At 39.3% G+C, this 26,949-nt stretch overlaps 1 protein-coding gene across 1 annotated transcript in view; it reads left to right on the top strand.

Annotated features, from left to right (window-relative positions):
• Ca-alpha1T (Ca[2+]-channel protein alpha[[1]] subunit T) overlaps window positions 1-26,949 on the top strand; it is a 614,336-nt gene that overhangs the window by 320,122 nt on the left and 267,265 nt on the right. The window contains exons 13-15 of the mRNA XM_068228299.1: window positions 965-1,272; window positions 6,921-7,072; window positions 12,714-12,920. Coding sequence (XP_068084400.1) covers window positions 965-1,272; window positions 6,921-7,072; window positions 12,714-12,920 — 667 coding nt within the window. The remainder of the gene's footprint in view (window positions 1-964; window positions 1,273-6,920; window positions 7,073-12,713; window positions 12,921-26,949) is intronic.

Below are 26,949 nucleotides of genomic sequence, written 5' to 3' on the forward strand. Positions count from 1 at the left end.
TCATTTTAGCTAGTAGTCTCCCATGATCCACCCTATCAAATGCTTTAGACTGGTCAATCGCAATACAGTCCATTTGACCTCCAGAATCCAAAATATCTGCTATATCTTGCAGGAATCCTACAAGTTGAGCTTCAGTGGAATAACCTTTCCTAAAACCAAATTGCCTTCTATCGAACCAGTTATTAATTTCGCAAACATGTCTAATGTAATCAGAAAGAATGCCTTCCCGAAGCTTACATGCAACGCATGTCAAACTTACTGGCCTGTAATTTTCAGCTTTATGTCTATCACCCTTTCCTATGTATACAGGGGCTACTATAGCAACTCTCCATTCATCTGGTATAGCTCCTTCAACCAAACAATAATCAAATAAGTACTTCAGATATGGTACTATATCCCAACCCATTGTCTTTAGTATATCCCCAGAAATCTTATCAATTCCAACCGTTTTTCTAGTTTTCAACTTTTGTATTTTATTGTAAATATCATTGTTATCATACGTAAATTTTAATACTTCTTTAGCATTAGTCATCTCCTCTATCTGGACATTTTCCTTGTATCCGACAATCTCTAGATACTGCTGACTGAATACTTCTGCCTTTTGAAGATCCTCACATACACACTCTCCTTGTTCATTAATTATTCCTGGAATGTCCTTCTTGGAACCTGTTTCTGCCTTAAAATACCTATACATACCCTTCCATTTTTCACCAAAATTTGTATGACCACCAATTATGCTTGCCATCATGTTATCCTTAGCTGCCTTCTTTGCTAGATTCAATTTCAATTTCAATGGGCTATATCTTCGAAATTCATCTCATAGGATTTTAAAACAAAGTGTTATGCCTACATTTCTTTTTTATGACTCTTCGGTTTGCTCAACCATTTACCTGACACACTGGGCATAATAATATTAATAAAATCCTGCCACTGTTTTAATGCAGGATCTGCCTCTTTGCAGGAGGAGGTGAGACAGTGTGTTGCGAGGAGCAGTGTTGGGCAAGCCCGGACCACGACGTGTGCTGCAGTGATCCTGCCTGCGCTGGAGACTGGGCCATGATGATAGAGGGTGGCAACACGACGGCACACAGCACCAAGCGGCGGACTCGTTCTCGGGTGCCATGGCGGTACGTCACCAACTGTTGCATCTCTTGCCTCCGTCGGATCCGCAACCTGGTGAAGAAGTTAGTGGAGCACAAGTACTTCCAGCAAGGCATCCTGCTTGCCATCCTTATCAACACACTGAGCATGGGCATCGAGTACCACAACCAGGCAAGTAACAGTCTTATTAGCTAACAGCGTAGCTGAGTGAAATCTCCGAGGACGCGTGACGCAATTATTTTAATTGATTAATTCAATATTAACGTCCGTATATTATTCGCTGAATGAGAACAGGCAACAAACTAATATAGATGGGATGAAATGTCATGTTGTAAGTTTCACCAACAGGAAGAGTCCTCTGTTTTAATTACTTGATGTTGATGATGTTTGTTATTTAAAGGGGCTAAACAGCTAGGTCATCAACCCCAGTTTTAATTACTGTGTTGATGGGGTACTTCATGGGGAACACTGTAAGTATCTTAATGTTGATATAAGGAGTGATCTCCATTGGAGTAAACATATTAACGAGGTTGTTAGGAAGGATTATAGATCTCTTCATATGGTTACAAGAGTATTTAGGCGTTGCAGTAAGGATGTAAAGGAGAGGGCGTATAATCCCTGGTGAGACCCCAGTGTATGGGACCCACACCAGGATTACTTGATATGAGAATCGCAAAAGATCCAAAAGAAAGAAGCATGATGTGTTCTGAATGACTTCCGACAGATGAGTAGTGTTACGAAAATGTTGCTGATTTTGGGCTGGGAAGACTTGGGAGTAAGGAGACGAGACGCTCGACTATGTGGTATGTTTCGAGCTACCAGTGGAGAGTAGGCGTGGAATGACACAAGTAGACGATTAAGTTTGAGTGGTGTCTTTAAAAGTAGGAAAGATCACAATATGATGAAGTTGGAATTCAAAAGGACAAATTAGGGCAAATATTCATTCATAAGACAAGGAGTAAGGGATTGAAATAAATTATCTATTAAGAGCAATGTTCGATAAATTTCCAAGTTGTTCGATTGATTGGTTTCAAAAATTCACGCCCGAGTTCTTGTTACTCATTGTAATTTTTCAAGCCTTATTGGCATCGTTGTTGAAACATCGCCCTTTGTACACTTGTTTCATGTGCTGTTTTAATATTTACGTTTTGCACATCTGATCGGGAAGTTAAGGGGAACGCGCTAACTATACGCTGCCTGGTTGCCGGCGCAGCTCGATGCAGCCCGGTTGGTTCACTTCCGCTGCTTCGCTCCTCCCTACCTCTCCGCCACACCCCGATACTCCCACGGCACTTCTAATTTTACGACTATTTATTCGTTCAATTTTGGCTTTTAAACTTGCGCTGGGCACATGCAGTTTTCACCTTAGCATTCTACTGCCTCCCACGAATATTCCTACCAAATTTCATGTATGTGTTCCCTCGTCAGTATATAGGCTAATGGCATCAAACGCCCGGTAGATTCAGTACAAATAAATCTTAATGAGGTAAAAATAACCGGCATGAAATAAATCCACAAGACGTACGTATTATTATTATTCTTCAACAATCAATCAGCCATAAGTGATTTGAATTTAGTGCTGTCCCCCACGTGGCAGATTCCCTATCGACTGTTTACTCAGCTTTTTCTTAAATATTATCAAAGAAATTGGAAATTTATCGAACATTTCCCTTAATAATTTATTTCAATCAGTAGGGGAAAAAAGGTCGGAGCTGGCCCAGGGGCTAATGTGCAAGATGGCGGCTAAACACGGGCTCTTATGAGACTAACTCTGGGGAGCTGGGCCAGGGCCAAATGTGCAAGATGGCGGCTATACATAGGCTCTTATGGAGAAAGCTGTCTCAGGGTAGGATAGGCGGTATACATACGAATTAAGGAGGTGGCCTAGGGGGGAATGCGCAAGATGGCGGCCGCGTACAACTTCCTAGTGCTAGGGCACCCGAGGCAAGATGGCCGCTATACATTGGTTATATGAGACTAACATTAAGGAGATGGACCAGGAGCTAATGGTGATACATTGTTCTTATAGGCCGAACTCTACAGAGCTGCCTCAGGGGCTAACAACTTGTAACTTATAACCTTTTAGTTTTATCAGCCTGACATTCGAGAACTGAGACAAGGGCTGCTATGCAAGATGGTTGCTATACTCTATTCGTATAGACCTAACTGGAGAGCTTCCTGATGGGCTCGCGACTAGTAACTTATGAACTATTAGTTTTATCAGACTGACATTCGAAAACCGAGGCAAGGGCTTCTATGCAGGATGGCTGCTATACTCTATTCGTTTATACAAAACTAGAGGGCTCCCTCAGGGGTTCACAACTTGTAACTTATGAGTTATGACCTATTAGTTTTACCAGCCTGGCATTCGATAACTTAGACAAGGGCTGCTATCCAAGATGGATGCTATACTCTATTCGTACAGACCTAACTAGGGAGCTACTACAGGGGCTAACAACTTGTAACTTATAACCTATTTGTCTTACTGCCAGGGACTTAGGCAAGGGCTGCCATCCAAGATGGTTGCTATACTCGATTTGTATAGACTTAACTAGAGAGCTGCCTCAGGGGCTCATAACTTTTAACTTTCCCTATCATCATTTCAGCAACTCTCTCCAATACAATTTCATCTGTCAGTCATTTATCATTCCCCCAGAGGAGTGCGACAGACTTCGGTAGCCGGCACATTTCCTATCCTCGCCACTAGATAGAGTCTTCATTCACTCCATTTCTGACCCGGTTGAATGACTGGAAACGGGCTGTGGATTTTCATTTTCATCACAAACAAACACGGTCGCTATTATGAATATGTCATTCCACGCCAACTCACTACTGACAGTTCAAAACATACCACATTGTCGAGCATGTCTCTTCTTATTCCCAAGTCTTCCCAGCCCAAAATGTCTTCAATATATATAGTCCCATTTGGTGCGGGTGATAGACCTATGCGAATTTACCTTTTCAATAAGGTCCTGTTATGTACCATATTCTTCATGAGTCCGTGTAGATTCAAGCTTCCTTCAATGCTCTTCATCCATCGTCTTCTGGGACGCCCTCTACCCTGTAAGCAGCATTCCCGGTGTCCTCCCATGATCCCTTCGTTGATGTACTTGTGGCATTTGAGCTCAGCCTCTCAGACTTCTCTTGACACTTTTAGCCTTCCTCTCACTATCTCGCTTCTTGCGCTATCAACCAGTTGCAAACCTCACCATTCTCTTCCCTGCCACATCCATTATCAACCCATGTTCTCGCAATCGGCCAAGTTTTGATTACTTATCTGCGTTGATCACTATCTTATGGATCTTCCCATTCACCGAACGAGTTGGCTACGCGGTTGCTTTCACGTAGATGTGAGGTTGCATTCGCGAGGTAGGGGGTTCGAATCCCACGTGGGCAGCCCTGCAGATGTTTCTGTGGTTTCCCATTTTCACACCAGCCAAATACGGGGGCTGTAACTTAATTAAGTCTACCGTCGTTACCATCCCATATTTCCATCGCCAAGCACATTCTATGTGTTACTGCGACTGTAAGCCACTGAACAAAAACTCCTTCCTATCCATATTTTCTGGTATTCGTCCATCACTCAACCTTCCTCCTGATGATAACAAGTGGAAATATCCCTTGTAGGTATTTATTAAGATTACATGATAAATATTGAATTGTACTTGGATATATTAGATAAAGCAATGTTTAAGAATCTTCTTACAAAAAGTGGGGGAGAGGGAGTTATCAAATCATAGTTGCTAGCTTGTGGCCACGGTTTGTATCCCAGCCAACGCACGTGGAAATATAGAAATGATGATTCATGTCTCTGCAGCTCGAATTCCATACAAAACTATGACCACGATATCTATAGTCATGTATAACTACAAGCTTGCTTATTTTCTTTCGGAACGTTATAGTCTCTAGCCTTTTCCCTTGAAAAAAAAAATAAAAAGCCAGTCAGTCGCCAATGAAGTCGTAGGATTGCATGATACAAATATGTAAGGGCAGGTTAATAGAAAATAATTCGTCGCTCTTCGGGCAAAGGTCATATCTCACAATGCTCATCCTATCCATTATTTTTCTTAAGACTGGTCACGCCTTTCAGCCATATATGGATATTTAGTCCATCAGAACAATATTCGTTGTGTTCATTTTCCTATGCTAACGTGCAAATGAAAATGAACCTTACTGTACCGCACTCTAAGGCCCGGTTTCACAGTTTGAGTTTAAGCCGAAGCTTTAGTAAACCACGCACGCCGCTTAAGCAAGGCTTACTCTTTGGCTTAAACACGAGTTTCCCAGTAGGGGGACCATGTGCAGCTTTACTAAGCTGAACATCTCCGAAGTTGGCAATGCTTGCGCATGCGCAATGATTCAATTCTCATCTTTGTTTACATCCGTAGCCTATGATTGATTGACTTGTAGGTTATACATCGTTTATCAGCCAAGATAATTTAGAAAAATGAACGGAAAATGTGATTCCAATAATAGTAACAAAAATAAAGTTTAAAAAAGGTCACTCGCCCGTCCTGCTGACACGTATTACTATTACAGTCTAAAATGGCCATAACTTCTGAACCATTCATGCAAATAATATCCTGACAATGTTATTGTAATCCTTATAAAATACTGGAGGAGGTCCAACAATTTATTTCGATGAGGAATTCGAGGATAATATCGAAATATTTATTTAATGTTAAGGAGTTATATTTTTTTACCGCTGGGTATAGCATAAAATCGCTTCTAGAGGGCAAACGGTTGGAAATAGGTATATACCATCGCGGACTTTTTTGTAGAGGTTTCTATGCTCTACAATTCGCACGCTTACACTTGGGGTCTATCGTTGATGGTTCACGCAGCGTAAGCCAAGAAAGCAAGTGACCCACCGACATTTTTGTCTCTTTTACTGTATATCGGAACACGGAAACTGTATTATTTCACGAGCCTCGAAATATATTCAGAAATATAAGTTATTTAATGTTAATGTTATTGGTTTTACGTTCCACTAACTATGAATTTGAGCACCTTCACCACAGGACTGAGACAGGATCGAACCTGCCAAATTGGGCTATAAGAAGGCCAGCGCTCTACCATCTGAACTGAATCCTTAGCTTAAACCTCAGTTTCATACAGCTTAAGCCAGTCACAGATAAGCTCGGCTTACCACTTGCACTCCCCACTGTTGAAACTCGTCCAGAGTTTAAGCTCCGGCTTAAGCCTGATCTAAGGCTTAAGCGTATACTGTGAAACCGGGCCTCAGCCATATATGGATATTTAGTCCATCAGAACAATATTCATTGTGTTCATTTTCCTATGCTAACGTGCAAGGGAAAATGAACCTTACTGTACCGCACTCTGAATGTATGTTTGCGTGACGTATTGTTGCACTTCTACAGTACAATGCACTCAAGGCTCATTTTCCTTTACATGTTAGCATGCGAAAATGAACACAACGAGAATTGTTCTGATGGACTGCATATCCATATGTGTTGGGAGGCGTGACCAGTCGTAAGGAATAAACGGATAGGAAGAGCATTGTGAGATATAACCTTTTGCCCGAACAGCGACGAACTGGTCTAAATGCATGTTTGGAAAACGTTTTACCGTATGTGTAGTATGAATCGAAGTTTGAAGTTGTGATAATATTTACCTTCTTCAATAATATTTAGTTACTTTTTATATATAGGACTGATTAACCCGGCGGTAATGCCCCTTAAGCACAACCAGTCACGTTTTTATTAATGTTGTAATATTTTTTTGTTTATTAATTCTGTCTAAGTATAGCAAATCTGTTTGGTTTTTCTTCCTCCTAAATTATGTATTGTATGTTTCAGCCTGAAGAACTTACGGTCACAGTGGAAATTAGTAACGTCGTGTTTTCGGCGATATTCGCTGTGGAGATGTTGCTGAAAGTCATCGCCGATGGACCTCTAGGATATGTCAGCAATGGCTTCAACGTGTTCGATGGCGTCATTGTTATTCTCAGGTAAGTCAAGTACATCACTTATTTTGCAATAATGAATCTCTAGTTTGGTAAAAAGTATATTCACCGCCAAAATTAATTGTTTGCTGTTGTCATTGATGCTTTCACGGCCCGTACTTATAGACATGATACTGTACAGTCTTTTGGACTTATGCCGTGTCAAGAAAAGAAGGTGAATTTCTTTACGTTTCGCAGAGAACTGTGCTCTGCGTCATCAGAAGAAAATTTAGACTGCCCACGAGAAAGGCTTGACAAGCCCAAAAGACTATACAGTATCATGTCTGTTAATTTGTTCCTTTTTTTTATTTGTGTACGAAACTCAATAACTTCGAAAAGAAGACTATCGACCCATCATCCACATACCCTTAAGTAACTGGTACGTGACACGACTACCATTTGAAAGTAGGGGAGCTGACACTTTTTTAAATGGTATTGTTATAAATGATATTGTCTGCGTAGTAGCCTTCGATTCAGAGCCCTGGGTTCGATTCCCTATCACGTTGGGGATTTTAATCGCGCTTGGTTAATTCCTCAGGGTCAGGAGCTGGGTTTCGTAATCGGCTTAATATGCATCTTCATTTACATACAATACATCACTCTGCAATCACAAAAACATGCAGTTTATTTTTTATTCATATATTTATGAGGAAAGCAACGGGAAACTACCTCACTCCTCTTTTTCCTAGTATGCTTCTTCAGTGACGCCTAGGTTATGTATGAGAGCTGTTGGCGGAACTGTGGAGGATCAAACCAGCCTTCGGGCTGAATACCCAACACACACACACATATATATTTATAACCAGTCAGTGACCAAATTCTAACAAAGCAAAGCTCTCAGTTAAGGGATCAGTAACAAAGAAAGAAAGAAAGAAAGAAAGAAAGAAAGAAAGAAAGAAAGAAATAAGGAAGACCACTCGATGTGTTCAGTTTGTGACTAGAAGTCGAATCGACTTCGCAGACGAGCTGATGAAATCCGAACTTGTATAAAATGTGCGTCGAGGCATTAGCTCTCAGCTGAGCCTGCTATTAATTCCGTTTCCTTGCGACAGGATCCTCGTGCAAAGTATACATTCTTTATGTCAATGGAAAGGTCTTCTTTTGCAATTTTAGATTATTTTGGTGAACCCCCTTCGTTGGAATCCCCATGGGAATTTTCAATCACTAAGTATTCCTGCACCCTTACGTGCTATCAGCCAGCAAACTTTCACCTTGCTGGGCCTTCTAATTCTTGAGAAAATTTTGTTACTTGTTTGAAAGATAGTTGTACATCTGGTGAGTACTCCCCCTGAGGATGGGGGCAGTATAATAACACTCATGGTATCCCCTCCCTGTCGTAAAAGGCGATTAGAAGGAGCCCCAGGGGCTCTGAACTTTTAAGGGTGGTTGGGTGACCACGGGGCCCTTATCTGAGTTCCGGCATTGCTGCCACTTACTTGGGCCAGGCTCCTCACTTTCATCTATCCTATCCGACCTCCCTCGGTCAACTCTTGTTGTTTTCCGACCCCGACGCTATTAGGTTTCCGAAAGCTAGGGAGTCTTTCTTTTTCACGCCCTTCGTAGCCCTTGTATTTCCTTGGCCGATACCTTGTCCACTCTTAGGTTTATAATGACTGCATACACCAGGGCCTCTCAGGGTGCATGCGCCTGGTGCATGCACTGTGCACGGTGCAAAAGACGACTTCGCTTGGTTGCCCAGAGTGCAAACCCCCACTCCTCGATTTTAAGCAATAGCGCTGCCTCTCTCTTTCCCCACGCCTGTCTCGCTCGCTCCCCCTGTTTCCCTTTTCCTCACTTGCTCCGTAGCGCTCCAAATCCGAGCCGAGTTGAGCCGAGCTTAGCCGAGTAACCCAGAGACGAAGCGTTGGTCCGAGCCGAGCCGAGTGGAAACGATGCACTGTACACGGAGCTCTTGCGCATCGATTTGCATGCGTTCGATTTTGGGCGTTTGAGAGGCCCTGGCATACACAATGGACCCACGACTAGAGTTGGCTAGTGTGTGTATGCTTCGAAACACTGAGCTGGCGCAATCAGTTGTATCGATGCCTCGACACAACTACGCTTCACTGTTTCGAAGCAGTTTGTCGTGTCGCGTGAACAGAAACTCCGGTCGTTCTGTACATGCCAGCTACATCGATGCTTCAGAACAGCAAAGCTTTGAAACAGTGACAGTGCTTTGTTTATCCTTTCTCCTCGATAGAAACACTCCGCGTGATTTTGCCCTGAAGACGTAATATTGCGATTTCGGACTCTTCTTAGATGTCATTACCAATTTCATAATTATTCAAGTTAGTTCAGTTACGTAGACAACTATTTTACTATGGTCTTGTAACTGGATTAGATTAAGTTTGTCATTTACACAGAATACCTATTTTGAATTCTTCTTAAATGTTATTGTTCATTTTATAATTGTTCAAATAAGTTACTGTTTTAGTGTACTTTTAACTGTAAAACCGATCTCTTTTAATATCATTGTAAGCGCGTAGTGAAGAAGCAAACACAATTTATTACTATATACCGTACTTATTATACTGTACATCATTTATTTACCACGCTGTATTTTGCACATGTGTTCTTTAAATTTTTCATGAACACATTTTATCATTATCGGAACGTGAAACATTTTATTCGGTCAGTTGAACTTAGCTATGAAGCGTAGTTCATGTTCCACCACGCCATCGCGAAACAATGTCAAGGTACAACACTGCTTCTGCTATAGTCCGAGACGTAAGTGCGCCATGTGTCGACACACTGCTTCAGCACGCCATCGCAAAACACTGTCCAGGTACTGCGTATAGGCTCCGTGCGTACAACACTGTGCTGCTGCGGGTGGATAATACGAGAACTGTTTTTTGTTTTTGTTTTTTCGCTAGTTGCTTTACGTCGCACCGACACAGACAGGTCTTATGGCAACGAACTACGAGAACTACTTACAGGTATCTTCATCAACAGCTCACCATAAGAAGCCGGAATGTGTGTGATGTTTACATGCATTTATTCAATTATTTTACAGTGTTGTCTTAAGATGATTATTTTTAATGTCGCAACGTTCCGACGGAATGATGTGCTTGTGTTGACTGCATTAATAAATTAATACAAAGCTTTCCTTCTCAACCTCACGAAATGGATTATAAAAGGCATTAGACAAATATAATTACAGAAATAGGCCTCCATTACACAATATCAATAGTTCACAGATATTCTGCATTTTACATACGTAAAGTTCTGTCCTCGCTCCGAGGTGGTACACCTCTTTCCAAGCAACCGCTAATGAACATGAGATGCATGTACCCTTATGTCAATCTTAAATTTCTGTCTGTATCGGGAATCAAGCCCGGGCCCCCGACGAAGGAAACTAGTGGCGCTAACAGTTATACTACAGAGGTTGTCGTGATCATATTATAAACAGAGACATAACCATTTATTGTCAACGTTAAAATATTCTGATATTTTCTCCTCGCGCAACATTTTTGATAGTGTACATTCGGTTTCAAAATATGGAATTTCAATTGATCCAACATCAAACCTGTGCCTTTTTATCAGAAAAAGGTCCTCTAAGCTCTTTTCTTTGTTTTATTTCTCTTTCCCCGCTTTTGAAGTGCGAGGTCGAGACCATTCACAGGGTTGATCAGTACGCGAAGAGACATGTTCTGAGTAAACTGTATAAATAACCAAGGCCTCCCTAGCAACATTAACCTACGCTAACATAACGTATTAATATTAGAACAAATATATTTTTCTGAAGATAGCATTGTTGAGTGTGTACATGACCATTAATCTCGTTATAACCACAAATAATACCTAAATTATAATGCTGCCTCTATCATGAAATGGTAGTGTATCTAGTGAACCAACGTTTTTATATTATCATACTTGCATTTATTCGCTCTGTTGCTATTTCCTGCGAACAGTTTTTATTTGAAATTTAATACATGACCACTTTCTGGAAGTTCGGAATGCTTTGGCGGCTTGTTGTTGCATAAAACACTCTGAAATCCCACTGTTATTATTTAGTCGGCCGTGGCAGCACGCTGTCAGACGACAGAGATATGTACGCGGTGATCACATTAACTTACAGTGTTCGCCACTCGCAGCGCACCGGTGCATCATTTTTCTCATCAGCGCACGGAGCCTATACGAACAATGTTACTCTTGCAGTCCGAGAAGGATCTGCGCCGTGTGTCGACACACTGTCTCGAAGCAATTCGCTGTGCCGTGTAGATTTTTTTTTCTTTACGTCGCACCGACACAGATAGGTCTTATGGCGACGATGAGACAGGAAAGGGCTAGGAGTGGGAAGGAAGCGGCCGTGGCCTTAATTAAGGTACAGCCCCAACATTTGCCGAGTGTGAAAATGGTAAACCACGGAAAACCATTTTCAGGGCTGCCGACAGTGGGGTTCGAACCTACTATCTCCCGAATACTGGATACTGGGCGCACTTAAACGACTGCAGCTATCGAGCTCGGTGTGCCATGTAGAATGTTTCGAAGCAGTCAGCAGTATCACTTTGTCCATCCACGACCCGGAACCTACGCTCTTTTCCACACGCACACCTGCATACCACTCAACCTCCAACTCTCGTAGTGAAATGTGAAATCCTCATTCCAAACTGCCACGGTAGGTTATCTTCAGAAAGAAACGATGAATACAAAGCACGAAGTGTTCACGATAATGGAAACGATTCCTTTTGCTATTTCATTTCCTTTGGGAAAATTCGCTCGTTTGGGATCATTGTAAGTATCTAGGTGTTAATATAAGGAAAGACCTTCATTGGGGTAATCGCATAAATGGGATTGTAAATAAAGAGTACAGATCCCTGCACATGGTTATGAGGGTGTTTAGGGGTTGTAGTAAGGATGTAAAGGAGAGGGCATATAAGTCTCTGGTAAGACCCCAACTAAAGTATGGTTCCAGTGTATGGAACCCTCACCAGGATTACCTGATTCAAGAATTGGAAAAAATCCAAAGAAAAGCAGCTCGATTTGTTCTGGGCGATTTCCGACAAAAGAGTAGCGTTAAAAAAATGTTGCAAAGTTTGGGTTGGGAAGAATTGAGAGAAAGAAGAAGAGCTGCTCGACTAAGTGGTATGTTCCCAGCTGCCAGCGGAGAGATGGCGTGGAATGACATTAGTAGACGAATAAGTTTGAGTGGCGTTTATAAAAGTAGGAAAGATAAAGTTGGAATTCAAGAGGACAAAATAGGGCAAATATTCATTTATAGGAAGGGGAGTTAGGGAGTGAAATAATTTACCAAGGGAGACGTTTAATAAATTTCTAATTTCTTTGAAATCATTTAGGAAAAGGCTAGGAAATCTGCCACCTGGGCGACTGCCCTAAATGATCAGTATTGATTGAAATTGAACCTCTTGAGAAATTTTCGGTCACCAAGTATTCCTGCAAGCATATCCATACTGCAATGAGCACCTATTAGATGCTAACTGGAATATGACTGGTTGTGCTTCAGTCACTGCGTTATGGCAACGCATTAATCCTAACGGTGTTTAAATCAACAAAATAAGAGAGAGAAAATATTGAAAACGAGAAATGGAACACTTTCCTCATAGGTCACAACTGAGTGAATCTCAGAGTTCACTGTTAATCAAGACTATTGTGTTCACATTGTGCTGCTGTGTTTCTTTGCTTGCAGTGTGATAGAGATGTGCCAGTCGTACTTGGAAGGAGATGGAGAAGGCAGCTCTGGTTTAAGTGTACTCCGCACTTTCCGACTCCTAAGAATCCTCAAATTAGTCCGCTTCATGCCCAACCTGCGGCGTCAACTGTTTGTCATGTTGAGGACCATGGATAATGTGGCAGTATTTTTTTCTCTCCTTATCCTCTTCATATTCATCTTCAGGTAGGAATGTCGTCTCAATTTAATTTTGAACTGTGGATTGCTGTTCAATGTATCAGTGTGGTGCTTCACATTTGGATTGTATGTGTTCTCCACATTTCCCCGTCCTTGAAACACCTTTTCCATCTAATAGCTGCATCAAAAGCTTGTGAGCGATGGAATCCCTGTAGAGGAATAGACATTTTCCTAAAGGCAGTGTTCTCCAGATATTCTTAAACTAAGACTGTTCAAACTGAAACGTCATTTTACGCGGATCATCGTGTTATTAACTATTAAAATCGTTACAGTTTTATTAAAACTAGCAAATTGCCTCCAAACTGGAGTATCCGAGCTTTGAAGTTCGCTGATGTCGAGTAGAAATTTTAACGTGTAATGGCGGGAATGACATCCACCCAAGTCCAAAACTATCCCTAGGTACTCGGTCAGTCCTACGTAAACGAGCAATGAAGACTTTGCCGAGACATTGTTGAGTCCTTTAAGGGCCCCATACATGCGCAGACTTCTGGAATACTTACCTGCACAGACTTGGCTCCGGGAAGTAAGTCGGAAGTATGCAGTTGCACACACACGCTCAGACTAAATGAGTATTTACCGAGGAAGTTGAATACGACGCACTCAGCTGTTTTCTGTTTACGATTTTGCGCTTCGGATTGTTGAAAAATATATATGGATTGAAATTAATTAGATAGTCGGTATAAAAGATGAGTTGTTATTTGGACATAATCTAGCGCTCTGCACGAAGAAGACGCGCAAAAAGATATTTCAGTTTTCATATTTGTAGGTTACCACGTTCACATTTATTGCCGCAACTCTGAGATAGCGCTTTCGTCGCAAAGTCTCCGGCTGAATTCAAGCAGCGCCAGAATGTCAGCGACTTGCCTGCAGACTTTTTGTCGGCAGACTTATCAGCCATACACACAGGAACATGTCTGAAGAGACTGGTTTGCGCAGACTTACCTCCGACTAAGTCTGCGCGTGTATGGGGCCCTTTACATGGTCCAACAGTAAGTTATACCTTCGACATTTCACTGGTATATCAAGGTACACTCTCTCGATGACAGCAATTCAAATTCACGTTGGACTAGGTGAATGTGGGGTAGAATTATTTCTATAATTTCCACTTCTGTTTAAATTTGACAGCAAATACTTCTTAATTAGAAACAACATATATATGTTTCGCCCTCTTTAACTATGCAGGGGCACGTAGAAAGGGAAAGAAGAGATAATTAATCAAACAAATAATCAAAGCTATTCTCAAACAAGTAGAGAAAAGAAGACGTGAAATAAAAAAGGGAAAGGAAGGAAAATAATCACATATTATTATTATTATTATTATTATTATTATTATTATTATTATTATTATTATTATTATTATTATTATTATTATTTAAGCAGATTACCGTGTGTAAACAAAAGAAAATATATCCGCTTGGACTTTCAAGGCACAATGCTCATATACAGCAGAATAGCATTTCTAAACAGTAAAATTGTAAATAACTGTACATTGCATATTTTCCTAATATTAAATTTACATCTATGGTGAATAAATCATGAGGCATGCCCTCGACAGTTGGGAAGGAGGATTTTCGATTGGTGGGAAGAGAATTAATAACCTCCGCTTTGCAGACGACACCACACTTGTAGCCAGCAGTGTACAGGAGCTTGTCGAGATAATGGATCGTGTACAACAGGAAAGTCACAAACTTGGCATGGAAATTAATTGGAACAAGACAAAACTGATGATTGTCAACAAAGGTGCAGAAATTCAGCTGCCACAGCACCTGAACAATCTCCAAAGAGTCTGTCAGTTTCCTTATCTTGGTTCATAATCGAGGATAAAAGTAGCTGCGAAAAAGAAATCAAACGTCGCATCATTCTAGGACGTACAGCTATGGCGAAATTAAAGAAGATCTGGCAAGATAGAGCAATATCTATGAATGCGAAAAAAAGATTAGTCCATTCGCTTGTGTTCTCCATCTTCCTGTATGGATGCGAAACTTGGACCATAAAAGCTAAAGACAGGAACCGAATCAACGCCTTTGAAATGTGGTGTTGGAGAAGGATGTTGCGAATACCGTGGACAGCCAGGCGAACAAATGATTCTGTCATCCGGGAAATTGGAATACAAGAAAGTTTATGCCAAGTTGTGTACCAGAGAATCCTGCAATTCTTTGGTCACATTATGAGAAGAGAGGATGACAACCTGGAAAAATTAATTGTCCAAGGAAATGTTTCTGGCACAAGGAAACGAGGACGAGGACGGGTCGCAAAAAGATGGGTTGATCAAGTAAGAGAGATCATGGATTTACCATGGAGAATTACGATCCGGAAAACGCAAGTACGTACAGAATGGTATCAGCTTATAAAAGAAACAACAAAGTCCTTGGGTCACGATACTCAGTCATGAGTGGGACGACTGGAGAGAGAGAAATTTACATAGAAGCGAACCATATGTTTTGCACCGCGGGCCACTTGCATCTCCTGTCGCACACCTGACATAGCGACGTGCGTGCAAGCATGGGCTGCCACAAACACACCAACCAGTTTTCACACATCAGACACTCAATACGCAACTTAAACATGCCTGCTCATGGCCCACAGGTCACGGGATTCGAAGAAAACAGAATTACATCAACTCATGCATGAGCTAACCTCCTAACTTACGTCTGGGTAAGAGGAAGTTGAAAGGGGGAACGGGGAACCAATATGAACACATATGACATACGGTACCTCAACGAAACCAAAGAAATCTCGAAGTATAGCGCAAGTACACGGCTAAGTGTCGATTGAATACTTCTTCGAGAGATCGATAGCTTCTACATTTTCCATTGATGATAATAATAAGTTTGTATTCGAACAGAGCGTTTACACGATTCAAGGGATTCGTCGGTGTCATTCTTCAGACCAATGGCTGGCATATTCCATGACCTGAGGCGTCACAGTACCGAGGACCCTCACGCCTTGCTGGGCAATCTCTGCGTATTGAGCTCGGCCGAAAGAGTAAGGGTTGATAAACTTCGACTGAACGATAGCGGCGCGGTCCCTTAGCACTTTTTTTTGTTATTTGCTTTACGTCGCACCGACACAGATAGGTCTTACGGCGACGATGGGGTAGGAAAGGCCTAGGAATTGGAAGGAAGCGGCCATGGCCTTAATTGAGGTACAGCCCCGGCATTTGCCTGGTGTGAAAATGGGAAACCACGGAAAACCATCTTCAGGGCTGCCGACAGTGGGGCTCGAACCCACGATCTCCCGATTACTGGATACTGACCGCACTTAAGTGACTGCAGCTATCGAGCTCGGTCCCTAAGCACTTATAAAATTCGTTCCATTCTTCTGAGCTAGTATAGTGGCATAGTTTCACAAAACAATTGGCAGTATATTTCATCTGTTGCACCAGAACTTGCCGATCTTCTCTCTAATATATTCTTTGGCATGGCATACAGAACAGTGACATATATTGAACTGTTTTACACACTGAAGCATCTTGCCATAAATCAAATAGTTTACCATACCCCCATACTCTATAAATAAGAAAATGTTTTCCCCACACAAGTATAAACAAATCGTAGAAATTGATGGCCTTTGACTGCTATTCTTTTGTATTTCTGCCATGATTAATGCACGCACTTCAATATCTATCACAGCTAAACCGTGTCCCGCTGCAATGATCCCCATTGCGCCCGTGCGTGTTTGCAGTTTTATGACTCCGCTGCTTGCTCTGCCACGGTCTCTCCACCTGTTCTGGCTTTTGCGTCATAACTTCAGCCGGCAGTTTGGATCATCGTCACATTCATGAAATTATTATCTACATAAATTATGAAATATCATGACTTCAAATGGAAGAACATGCATAATAACATTTATCTGATACAACAGAACTTAAAATAGGATGATGTAGGACGAACTAGTACACTATGTATCTTCATTACTCCAATCTAAAATACATTTTACACTGTTGTTGATAATGTGCTGTTTACTGTCTAAAATGTATGTCTGAATTGAATAAAATTCGTAGCCTACATGATGAGCAGCTTCGGCCGTAATTTAACTTACATTTTTCCGGTACAGAGTATATTAATTTTTCACACTTGGCATCTATAAAGATATATTATTATCCAAATCTACGCGAATGTTCTCTAGATTCACATAGAAAAAAGTGGACCGATGACCTAGATGTTACACTCATTTAAACAACAAACGGATCCATAAAGAACCACAGAATTAAAGGCCTGACATAAGAGGAATCAGAATCGTAAAAGAAAAGTATTCATTGCTTGTCTCATAATAATTTCTTCCATGTCCAGTCTTTGATATTTCGGTTGCTCCAATAAATGAAGATTAGAAGACGAGTCTCAGACTGTTAGTGAGCATACAATTTCACAATTTAGTTTAACAACTCAGTTTTTGTTTGAGGCTGTTTATTTCTGAAGGGGCAGAATTCCCGTATGCTGTGGCCCCTTTTGGTCTCTAAAATTGACGTAAAAGTTTGGAAACGATACATTTTCTCGAATTTCAATTTATGTTCTTAAACAAGGGTTAGTAAATGTTTGTCCAAAAATATAAAATATAAAATATAAAATATGACAATATATGGATGAACATGTATTGCAAAACGCGGATCATGTTAACCATAAGGAATGATTTCATATATCATTGAACTGGAGAACACTGCTCTTCGGTTCCTTCTTGCAATTTCAGTGTGATATGCTTCCTTGTGACGAGTGACTTTGATGTTAGTTACTATACTGTACATGATTATGTTTCTAACATATCATGTCTTGTACAATCTGATTATCGTATTTTGTAACTGTTCTATTTATGTTTTCCCCCCTTATTCGGTTGTGTCCCTCCTGGATTGCTTTAGAATTCATTAAACATCTTGATTTTAGCCAGTTTGACAACGCTGTGTTAAGGCCCCGGAGTTGACATGTGCATTTGTATTTTTTATCAGTTTAGATATTTTAAAAAGTACTTCCTTAAGGTTTACAAGCCATTTAAATATAATTTCATAAAAGCATGCTTTGCTAAACCACCATTAAATAGTGCATTTAAATAGGCCCCTGTATGAAAAATTCCCTTAAAAAATTCCCAATGCACGGACATAAAGTCTAAAAATCTTCATCCTCACATTACATTGCAATCACATAATTTTCTTTCATTCCCCTGCATTCTTATTCTCATTTATTCATAAATGTATTCATTACAAAGATATTCCATGAACTGCCTCGGAAGTACCCTAGTCGATGATTATTATGCCATCTGAGTACTAAAGAACGCTCATGGAGAATGTTCCAGTCCTAATTGGTATTTTGTGTTCAGTATTCTCTAAGTTTCATTTTTCCTCAGCTAGCCCTCTGAGAACGGGCTGTATTATAAATGACATGTGTCGAAGAAGATGGAATATTAACAACGTGACAGGGGTGACATGAACACCTTACTTCTTCTTAACATCATGCCCTTCTCACTACCTCTGTCTGTATCTATATTTATTTTCTTCCACATGTATATTCCTCTCTATCTTCTTGCTTTTACTTCTTGTAACACAATAAATATCTCAACCAGGGAATCATCTCGTTAGAAGACATTCTTAGATAATATTTATAGCTAATGATTTGCTTTTTTGTACTGAAATCACAAATAGCCTAAACGTCCCTCAGATAAATTAGCCCATCAATAATCGAATGTAGATTATTTGTTATAAATGTAGAAATCGAAATCAGAATTACAAAAAAAAATTATGGTCTGTCTTCTTTCCACCTTACATTGTGTTTAAAACATTAGTGATACTAACTCAAAATATGTGAAAGTTAGTTTTAGCATCTGATAGAGTATCTACTTAACTACTTTGTGTGTTAGAAATTTACGATAGAAAGTCATAAATTGTAATGGTAAACCGTGATAAAATAAACAACCCGAAATAAATTGTAAACACTTTACGGATTAAAAAGAGAATGGGATTATGATATTCTAATGCCATTTTCGGATTGGTTTTTACATCAAAATTTATCAATATCACTTCTCGTCCGCATAATTCATCGATAAATTGAACCAAACAATTATTGTATCTATAGCACTGCATGTGTCATTCAGCACTTTTTTTAGCACAAAAGCATTATTTACTGCTATGCCTGTTTACAGTTGGTATTCTAATCAAATTCAGATCCAGTTTTAAAATTAAAATCGGACATAATACATCTAAAAGACCAGCTATACAACCTCATTTTAGAACAATCGTGGTTTAAGTACAATAAATTTTACTTAGATGTCATAATGAATCTACAGTATTTAAATACTAGATACGGAAAACTTCGTTGCTTATTTCAATAAATTGTATTTAGATGTCAGACTGAAGTTCTGTAGTCCATCCTCCCCTTAAACGTATACACTGTCATCGTGAAGGACGTATATTCTCGTCATATTACGATCTGACATCTTATTAAACCATTTTAAACGAAATACATGTTTAATTAATAATCCTTATAACATACCAAGATAGATATTTCTTAGCTTTCTTCTCAAATAAGTAAATTCTAATTAGTACATCCCTTCTAAATTTATAAAATGCATCATAAATTATCGTATTGTGAGTTGTTAGCCTTGTTTGACAATATAAAATGGATATAAAATGTACTCAAAGGAAATTTATCATTTATACATTCAGAAATACCCCATTAAACAATTGATTTAGGTAACCGAGAAATACCTCTTGCAATGATCTTGTATGAGGGCTTTTACTAACAAAGTAACAATCACTAGAACTACCATATTAAAAAGGCTTTATTTGTTCTGTGTAGTAGGAAAGTTTCAGTAGAAATAACATCCATATAGCATATTTTAAATTTTATCAGTTCTCTTAGGTTTGTGGTATTTATGGTTGATACTATTATTTTTTATAGTATTCTTGGGATGAACCTGTTTGGTTGCAAATTCTGCGAAAAGACGAAGAACGGATCTAGCGAGTGCGACAGAAAGAACTTTGATTCCTTGCTCTGGGCTCTTGTCACGGTGTTTCAGGTACCGGCACAAAGCCTTCTCCTTTGATCCTAGTTGTGTAGGCGTACTAAACCATTGCCGAGACCATGCTTGGGTTAAGTGATCTCGGGTTTTTGTATGTGAAGCTTGCCGTTCGTGTGTGGGATGAGATTGTATTCCCACAAACGAACGGCATATCGACTGTGTGCGTCATAGTTCGTAGTGTCTAACAAATAAACCTGAGAGCTTCTTTTGTGGTCTATTTATCTCGCTAAAGATTATATGAGGGTGTGTGTACATCATTGTTTCTCACGTTTTGTATAGATCGTCTTCAGTGAGAAGAGGAATGTGTCAATAATATTTATTTAAACACTGCAATTCAATTCCTTTCTACGGTTTAGAAGTATATTAATTTTGTCTCAATAAAGATGAATGAAAAACATACTTTCAATGCAATTTCATCTCTTCAAAAACCGTGTGTAACTAAGGATTAGTATACCTTCAGATATAATTGGAAACATCGCAGAAAAAACGTGAACTACCTGGTGGGAATCAGGTAAATTAGGTGGAATATATCTGGTTCAAGCCCTCAGGTTATTTTGTTGATATTATAAACTGTTGAGTCGCTTCCAAAGAACTTTCTCTGAGCTGCATTATGACAATCATCAGGTAATGTATTCACCTTTCACCACAGGTTCTTATTTTAACTTGTCACCAAGTAAGCATGCCCAACTTATTCGATATGGGAATCAACTGATTGCGTCACATTGTCTAACTTATCGCATGGTTATTCAATTCCCTTTTAGTTTTAGTATATGATTTCATAATTAGTGAGATATTTTGCTTTGATCGTGAATTTGAAATTGCTTCGTTTTTTTATTTATTTTAATGATCACAAAATTGACACGTACTCTGTGCTGTTTATAACGCTTTTCCTCTTATGAATGAGTACTGTTATGTTCTGTGCTTCCGTTTGTGTTTGTGGGAAATGCCTTACCAAACTGCACGCTGTTAAAATTACATTCCCTTGTTGTTTTGTACAATAATTTGTAAATAAAAGGAAAATAAGTATTCGATGATTACGAGCAATTAGCTCGCGGTAGGTTAATCTCTTTGAAATAGTTTAATCACATACTGGTCTACCGAGTGCAATAATTTTAACCTAAGATATCAACAAACTATCCTTAATAATACTGCGGTATGCAAATGTTTAACAGTGTCAAGAAATAAAATTCAGCAAAAGCCAAAGAACGGATTCCAAGACAGATTTACTACTCTTGCAAACGTAATGTTGATAAAGTACATGTTTCCATTGACCACAAGTTTGTCAAAGGTTTTTAATTTTGTCATGGTGCGTTCAATCAAGTACAGTTGAATTTCTGTAGTACTACACAAATATGAGATAATAATAGAATAATTGTCTATATTCACAATATTCTCAACTACCGTCAGTTTCCATTCTTGACAAAATTTCACCCAAGACACCAGTATCAATCTTATTTGATGAAATGTGTCTTACAAAACTTGCTTAACTTCCAAATTTTTGCATTAATTTCGAGCGCATAGTGATAATAATTCGTGTATTATACAACTCATTTACAGACTTCGCCACCCAAATTTCTGGAAATAAATTAAATAATGCTGATCATCTACTTGACCCATTAGGTTTCACGCTCACATCTTATGTCCAAATCTGCAGAAATGAATTGTGGCATAATCCTTGACAATTAAGAATGCTTACATTTTATATGATGCTTGTCAGTATATTTACTTACACATTAAAGAACTCATTTTATGTAAATATTTCCAGCATTCTTGCGTATTTCAATACGAATAATACTCAAGAGCGTGTTGAATATGTATTAGTCTATTATTATTATTATTATTGATGATGATGATGACCATATTTATGGTGTCAGTGCGTCCAATAACGTTATTTGACTAATATAGATGGAGTGAAGTCAGTATTATTGAATGTTTTTTACTATTCTCTGAATTTCGTCACATGCGCGATCGGGAAGCGAAGAGACTTGAATTTCTATGAACATGTTTATCAACGTTCTCCCTTCATAAAATCTAACGTGGTTTGCAGTGCAAGTTACTGTCATCTTAAGCGATGAGATATGTCAAAAATGGTCTAAATCAGCATTTCTAAAACACTTTCTGTCACGTAAAATAAATATTGTAAATTTATGCAAAGGAGAATCAGTACAAAATGTTCCTACATTCACTTATTTACAAATTGAGAAAACAATGCGTACTGTACTCAACTGGACATTTTGAAGCACCTACCACAAAATTGTATATTCCTTAAAGAAAAACTTTCATATTTTTATGTTTTAAATCGGTCGGTGGTTCCGGTATTTACTAGCACACCAAACAACGCTTTTCCAGAGCTCTTAAGTTTGATAGAGTTAGAAACGTCAAATTTGTATTATTATTATTATTATTATTATAATTATTATTATTATCATTATTATTATTACAATGAGTATATTCGTTGGATGCAATGAGATTCTTGCATGTTGTGCATGCATCTCTTGCAACGCATGACGCATTTCGCCAAAACGAGTCGCCGAAGATGCACTGTAACGTAATCAGTTGAAATTCCATTTTACTCAACATTATTTGCCTGCTTAGCCACGCTTAGCTTACGTACATAAAGCTTTTATTTATCACCACTGAAATGATAGCATTTTAGATTTTAACATCAGCTTTTTGTTCTAATCACGCATTCTGCATACATTTTATTACTACATGGCAAAAATGCTTTATTTTATTTATAACTTCTCACCGTAGAATATATTTCCTTAAGAATCCAACTAAATCAGACATTGTATTTCGTGTAGTTTGATTATTTTGTTTTTCTTAGTAACAGTTTCTTTTTGTACGTGGTGTCCTGTCTCTGTCCATTAGCAAATTGAAATCAAGCCCAAAATATCATTTTAAATATTTTGTATTACTAAAGCATACGAATGTTTGTCTTCAAGCCAATTTAATTTATTTTCTTACACTTTAAATTTCCCTTTCACAAATTTCTTATTTATGGCTGATGAAACTATTCCATGCAACCTAAAACTGTGCTGTAATCACACAAAAATCTCCGAAATATGTTCGCTCTATGTTGCTTTAATAAATAATCGTACGTCCAAGCTCGACACGGTATGGCTTATGATGTGAACTGATACTGTGTACATATATTCTATCTTTTGTTGGAATGTCAGAATTAATCTGCGTAATTAATGAACAAATAACCTAATGCATATTTCTTATTTATCTTATTTAAATGGTATCCACACTCCAGAAGCACTCAATACCCTTAAGAAGTCAGTGTGCCTTGCATGCCATCCTCGGCACCAGAAAACTGGCCGGCTTACTAGCAGCTTCACTTGTGTTCTCTTTCTAATACCCGTGATAAATCCGAATACAAGAGAACCATATATTTTATTACTGCTCATAGAACATAAATGTACTCTCGATTACTTACTATGTCCTAAATCATGGTGGTCAGAATCTATTTATACATTTCAAAACGCTTACATGATATTCAAACGCAACTGATATTACAAGTGAAATTTGCGTTTTGATAAAGTCAAGTAATAATAGCAATTCCTTTCGAGGTATACAAAATAATCTCTGTTAAATTACGGGGAATCTCAACGGAACGTAACCTAATATTTCTAATAATACATTTTAAGAATATATTGTCTTATGGACTGGTTCGCCGATTTATGACATTCGTAACTGTAAATTTTATATATCCATTATGTTGTCGTAAATGAGAGTGAAATACTGCCCTATTCTTCTATTACAACAGTATGCAGACTAGCGGAGTAATAGGAATCTATAAAACCCAACGAACTAAACAAACAAATCGTCTCTCGCTGATCTGGCAGTTTTCCAAGATTATAACGTGTTTTCAGCAATACATAGGTCGTGTCAAAACCGCCCTTATGTGAATAAAATCATACTAGAAGCACTTGTGGTATAAAAACGTTCTCATATTTTCAATGTACTATATTGTTTTACACTTCTTTCTACCGAAATGAAGTGCATTACACATCAGTTGTTGCTTCCACCTTCTCAACATAATCTCCTTATAACTGTATGCACTTTTGTCATCGATGTGTTAGTCTCTCCAGACCTTCCTGAAACCATTTCTTCGGAGCGCAGCCTACCCATGCCTTCACAGCTGTGTCCAGTTCTGCAAAATTCGTAAAACGGTGACCATGCAGAGGTTTCTTCATGTTCTCGAACAGGTGATAATCACTTGGTGCCAAGTCGGGAGAGTATGGTGGGTGTGGTTACACCGTGAATCCCATTTTTGGGTCGATGACCTTCGATGTTATGCCCCTTTAAACAACAAGCATCATCATCATCATCATCATCATCATCATCATCATCATCCCATTTGATCAATGGCAGTGGTAGTCTCTCGATTAGGAGCCATGTCTCATCACCAGTCACAAGCCTAGCCATGAAGTCGGCTGGATCTTGATCATGGCGTTGCAGAAGTTATCTTCACACGTCCACACGCCTCTGCTTTTCGTCTGCAGACAAGAGTTTAGGCATCCATATGGATGACACCTTCCCCAACTGTAAGTAGCCGTGCACGATCCACTGTAGGGTGTTCCGGCTAATTCCCGTGGCTACCACCATTTCCGTAAATGAGATGCATTTGTTTCCTTGGATGGCCTGTTCGACCGGGCAATGCTAGCTGGTGTTGACACTGTCACATTCCTTCCAAAAGTGGTTCCCTTTTCAACCGATGTGCATCCTGTTTTCCAACCTTCCACCCAGTTGTAAACTGTTTTCCGTGACGCCGCATGTTCTCCACAGACTGCCACCAAGCGCCGATGCAATTCTGCAGTGGTCATGCCTTCTTTCCGTAGGAACCAAGTCGTATAGCGCTGTCCCTGACGGCTGCTTTCCATGTTGTCTGTTCCTACGCTGACAGTGTTGTCGTGAAATGGCTATGACGAGTGCAATCGTTGGCCCCTGCGCGTGTGCTGCTACCAAACTATGAAACAAGACACTAGTTACACGTCACCACCTTCAAAAGTGAAATGTGAACCATACCCGGACATACAAGAAATAAAGTGTAAAACAGTATAGGACGCCCCTCGTAGAATGCTTCCATTTCGGCAAGCGTTCGACTAATTTAATCTTTTGGATTGAGCAAATCGGAACAATTTTCTTTCAAATCCTCTACAGACGATAAAAAATGCGCTAAAATCTCGCAGCTACATAGCTTATAATCCTTACCTGTCATCTATGAATGGTACGATAAGGCAAAGTTGCTGTTATAATATAACAGCGAGACGACAGTTGCCAACAAACGTACTCTTCATCCCTCATATATAAGGACGTATCAGTTAAAGTTACAATTCGAAACTTATAAGCATATGAATTATACTACAATTTTCTTGAAAACGTTCTTCTGAGTGACTAAGAGGTGTGACCTAGCTCGTAGAATGTAGGAAGAAGTGAGAACAAAGGTGATTAGTTCCTCACTGGACATCAAGCAAAGTGAGTAAATACGTGAAATAAGGGTAAATGCAGTAACATACACTTAAGGAAACAAAAATTATAACACCGTGATTATGTACGCCACTGTATTTATGATTCAACCGAGATATAATACTTCTTGATGACATTACATACCTGACAGTACAGACCAAACCAAGCAATAGTCGCCAAGTACTGAAGTTGTTTAGCATAATATCAATATACAGTGTTCTCCACCTTCAGGAAGCCACAGAGGGTTATATTCTCCCTTACCGACAATAGCACAAGTGACGAATATCAACCTGCAGTATAATGTTTCTAGCCTCTTGCACTTCTTATCGCAACTGTGCAATGTTAATAGCTTGTCGTACAGACTGGATCAGATATCGACCCATCATATCTCAAATATGTTCAATGGGAGAGAGGTCCGGAGATTATGCTGGCCACTACAGTTGTCGAGCACCACGAATAGCACGTTGCATAGCATCAGCATGTATACGAGAGTTATCATGCTGAAACAGTACATCACCTTCCTGGATGCAGGAATGACAGTAGGACGGGTCGAACAATAATAATAATAATAATAATAATAATAATAATAATAATAATAATATGTTTTATTTATTCTGGCAAAGTTAGGGATGTACTCCCTTTCTTACACTTAACCAGACTTAACCTAGAACACTTAATAATAACTACTGATGACCGTCCTGTATGTAGGGGGCACATTTTGACGGACCTTCCACAAACACCAAGAAACATCAATGAAGCTCATATCTTTGAATGACGAGTGGCTAGACACGGCGCAACAAAGTCAACGATATCACGCCATCCGGTGGCCGATGTCCTTGAAACTTTCGTCATTTTCACTAAAATCCTCTAGCATGCAACCTTTCTATTCACATTATATTGGGTGTTGCAATTTCTTTTCCGGCAGTGTATGTTTCAAGTAACTTGTTGTTGGTGGGTTCTGTTCGCAGCGAGAAATGTTATTTTCTACCTAAATGCAGATCAGCAGTGATTGATATTTGATCCTATATTGCAGACCCCGTTTTTCCCCAGTCAAATACCAAGTTTAGTTTATAGGAAAACTTGTGTAACAAATAAAAATACAAAACTGTAGATAACTCCGTTTTCCTTCACCATGCAGGGAAACATCACTTTCTACCACTTTTGTCATTGTATGTAATTGTTTTTCGGTAGGGGTTAACATTAATGGAGATAACAGCTATCAATCCGCTCTCACTAACGAAATAATGTTTACCACAAAGGCCTACGTAGAGGTCTTGAATTGACCTAACCTATCTCGATACAACATTGTAAACAATACCAGACAAATGTTCTCAGCGCAATCGTACGGTGAATGATGGGCCTACAGTAACAGTTCTCTGCTTGGGAGTAGGAACAGCCTCCTTCACTACACGTGAGGTCAATCATTCCGAAGGACGTTTTCAAGAAATTCAGACTATAACATATCAGCAAATTACTAAAATCTTGAGCCTGGTTCACAATTGTCCAGGAATTGTAAAGGAAACGCGAAGTAAAGGAA

The sequence above is a fragment of the Anabrus simplex genome, chromosome 6, assembly GCF_040414725.1.
Source record: "Anabrus simplex isolate iqAnaSimp1 chromosome 6, ASM4041472v1, whole genome shotgun sequence".
In the NCBI taxonomy this organism is placed as follows: domain Eukaryota; kingdom Metazoa; phylum Arthropoda; class Insecta; order Orthoptera; family Tettigoniidae; genus Anabrus; species Anabrus simplex.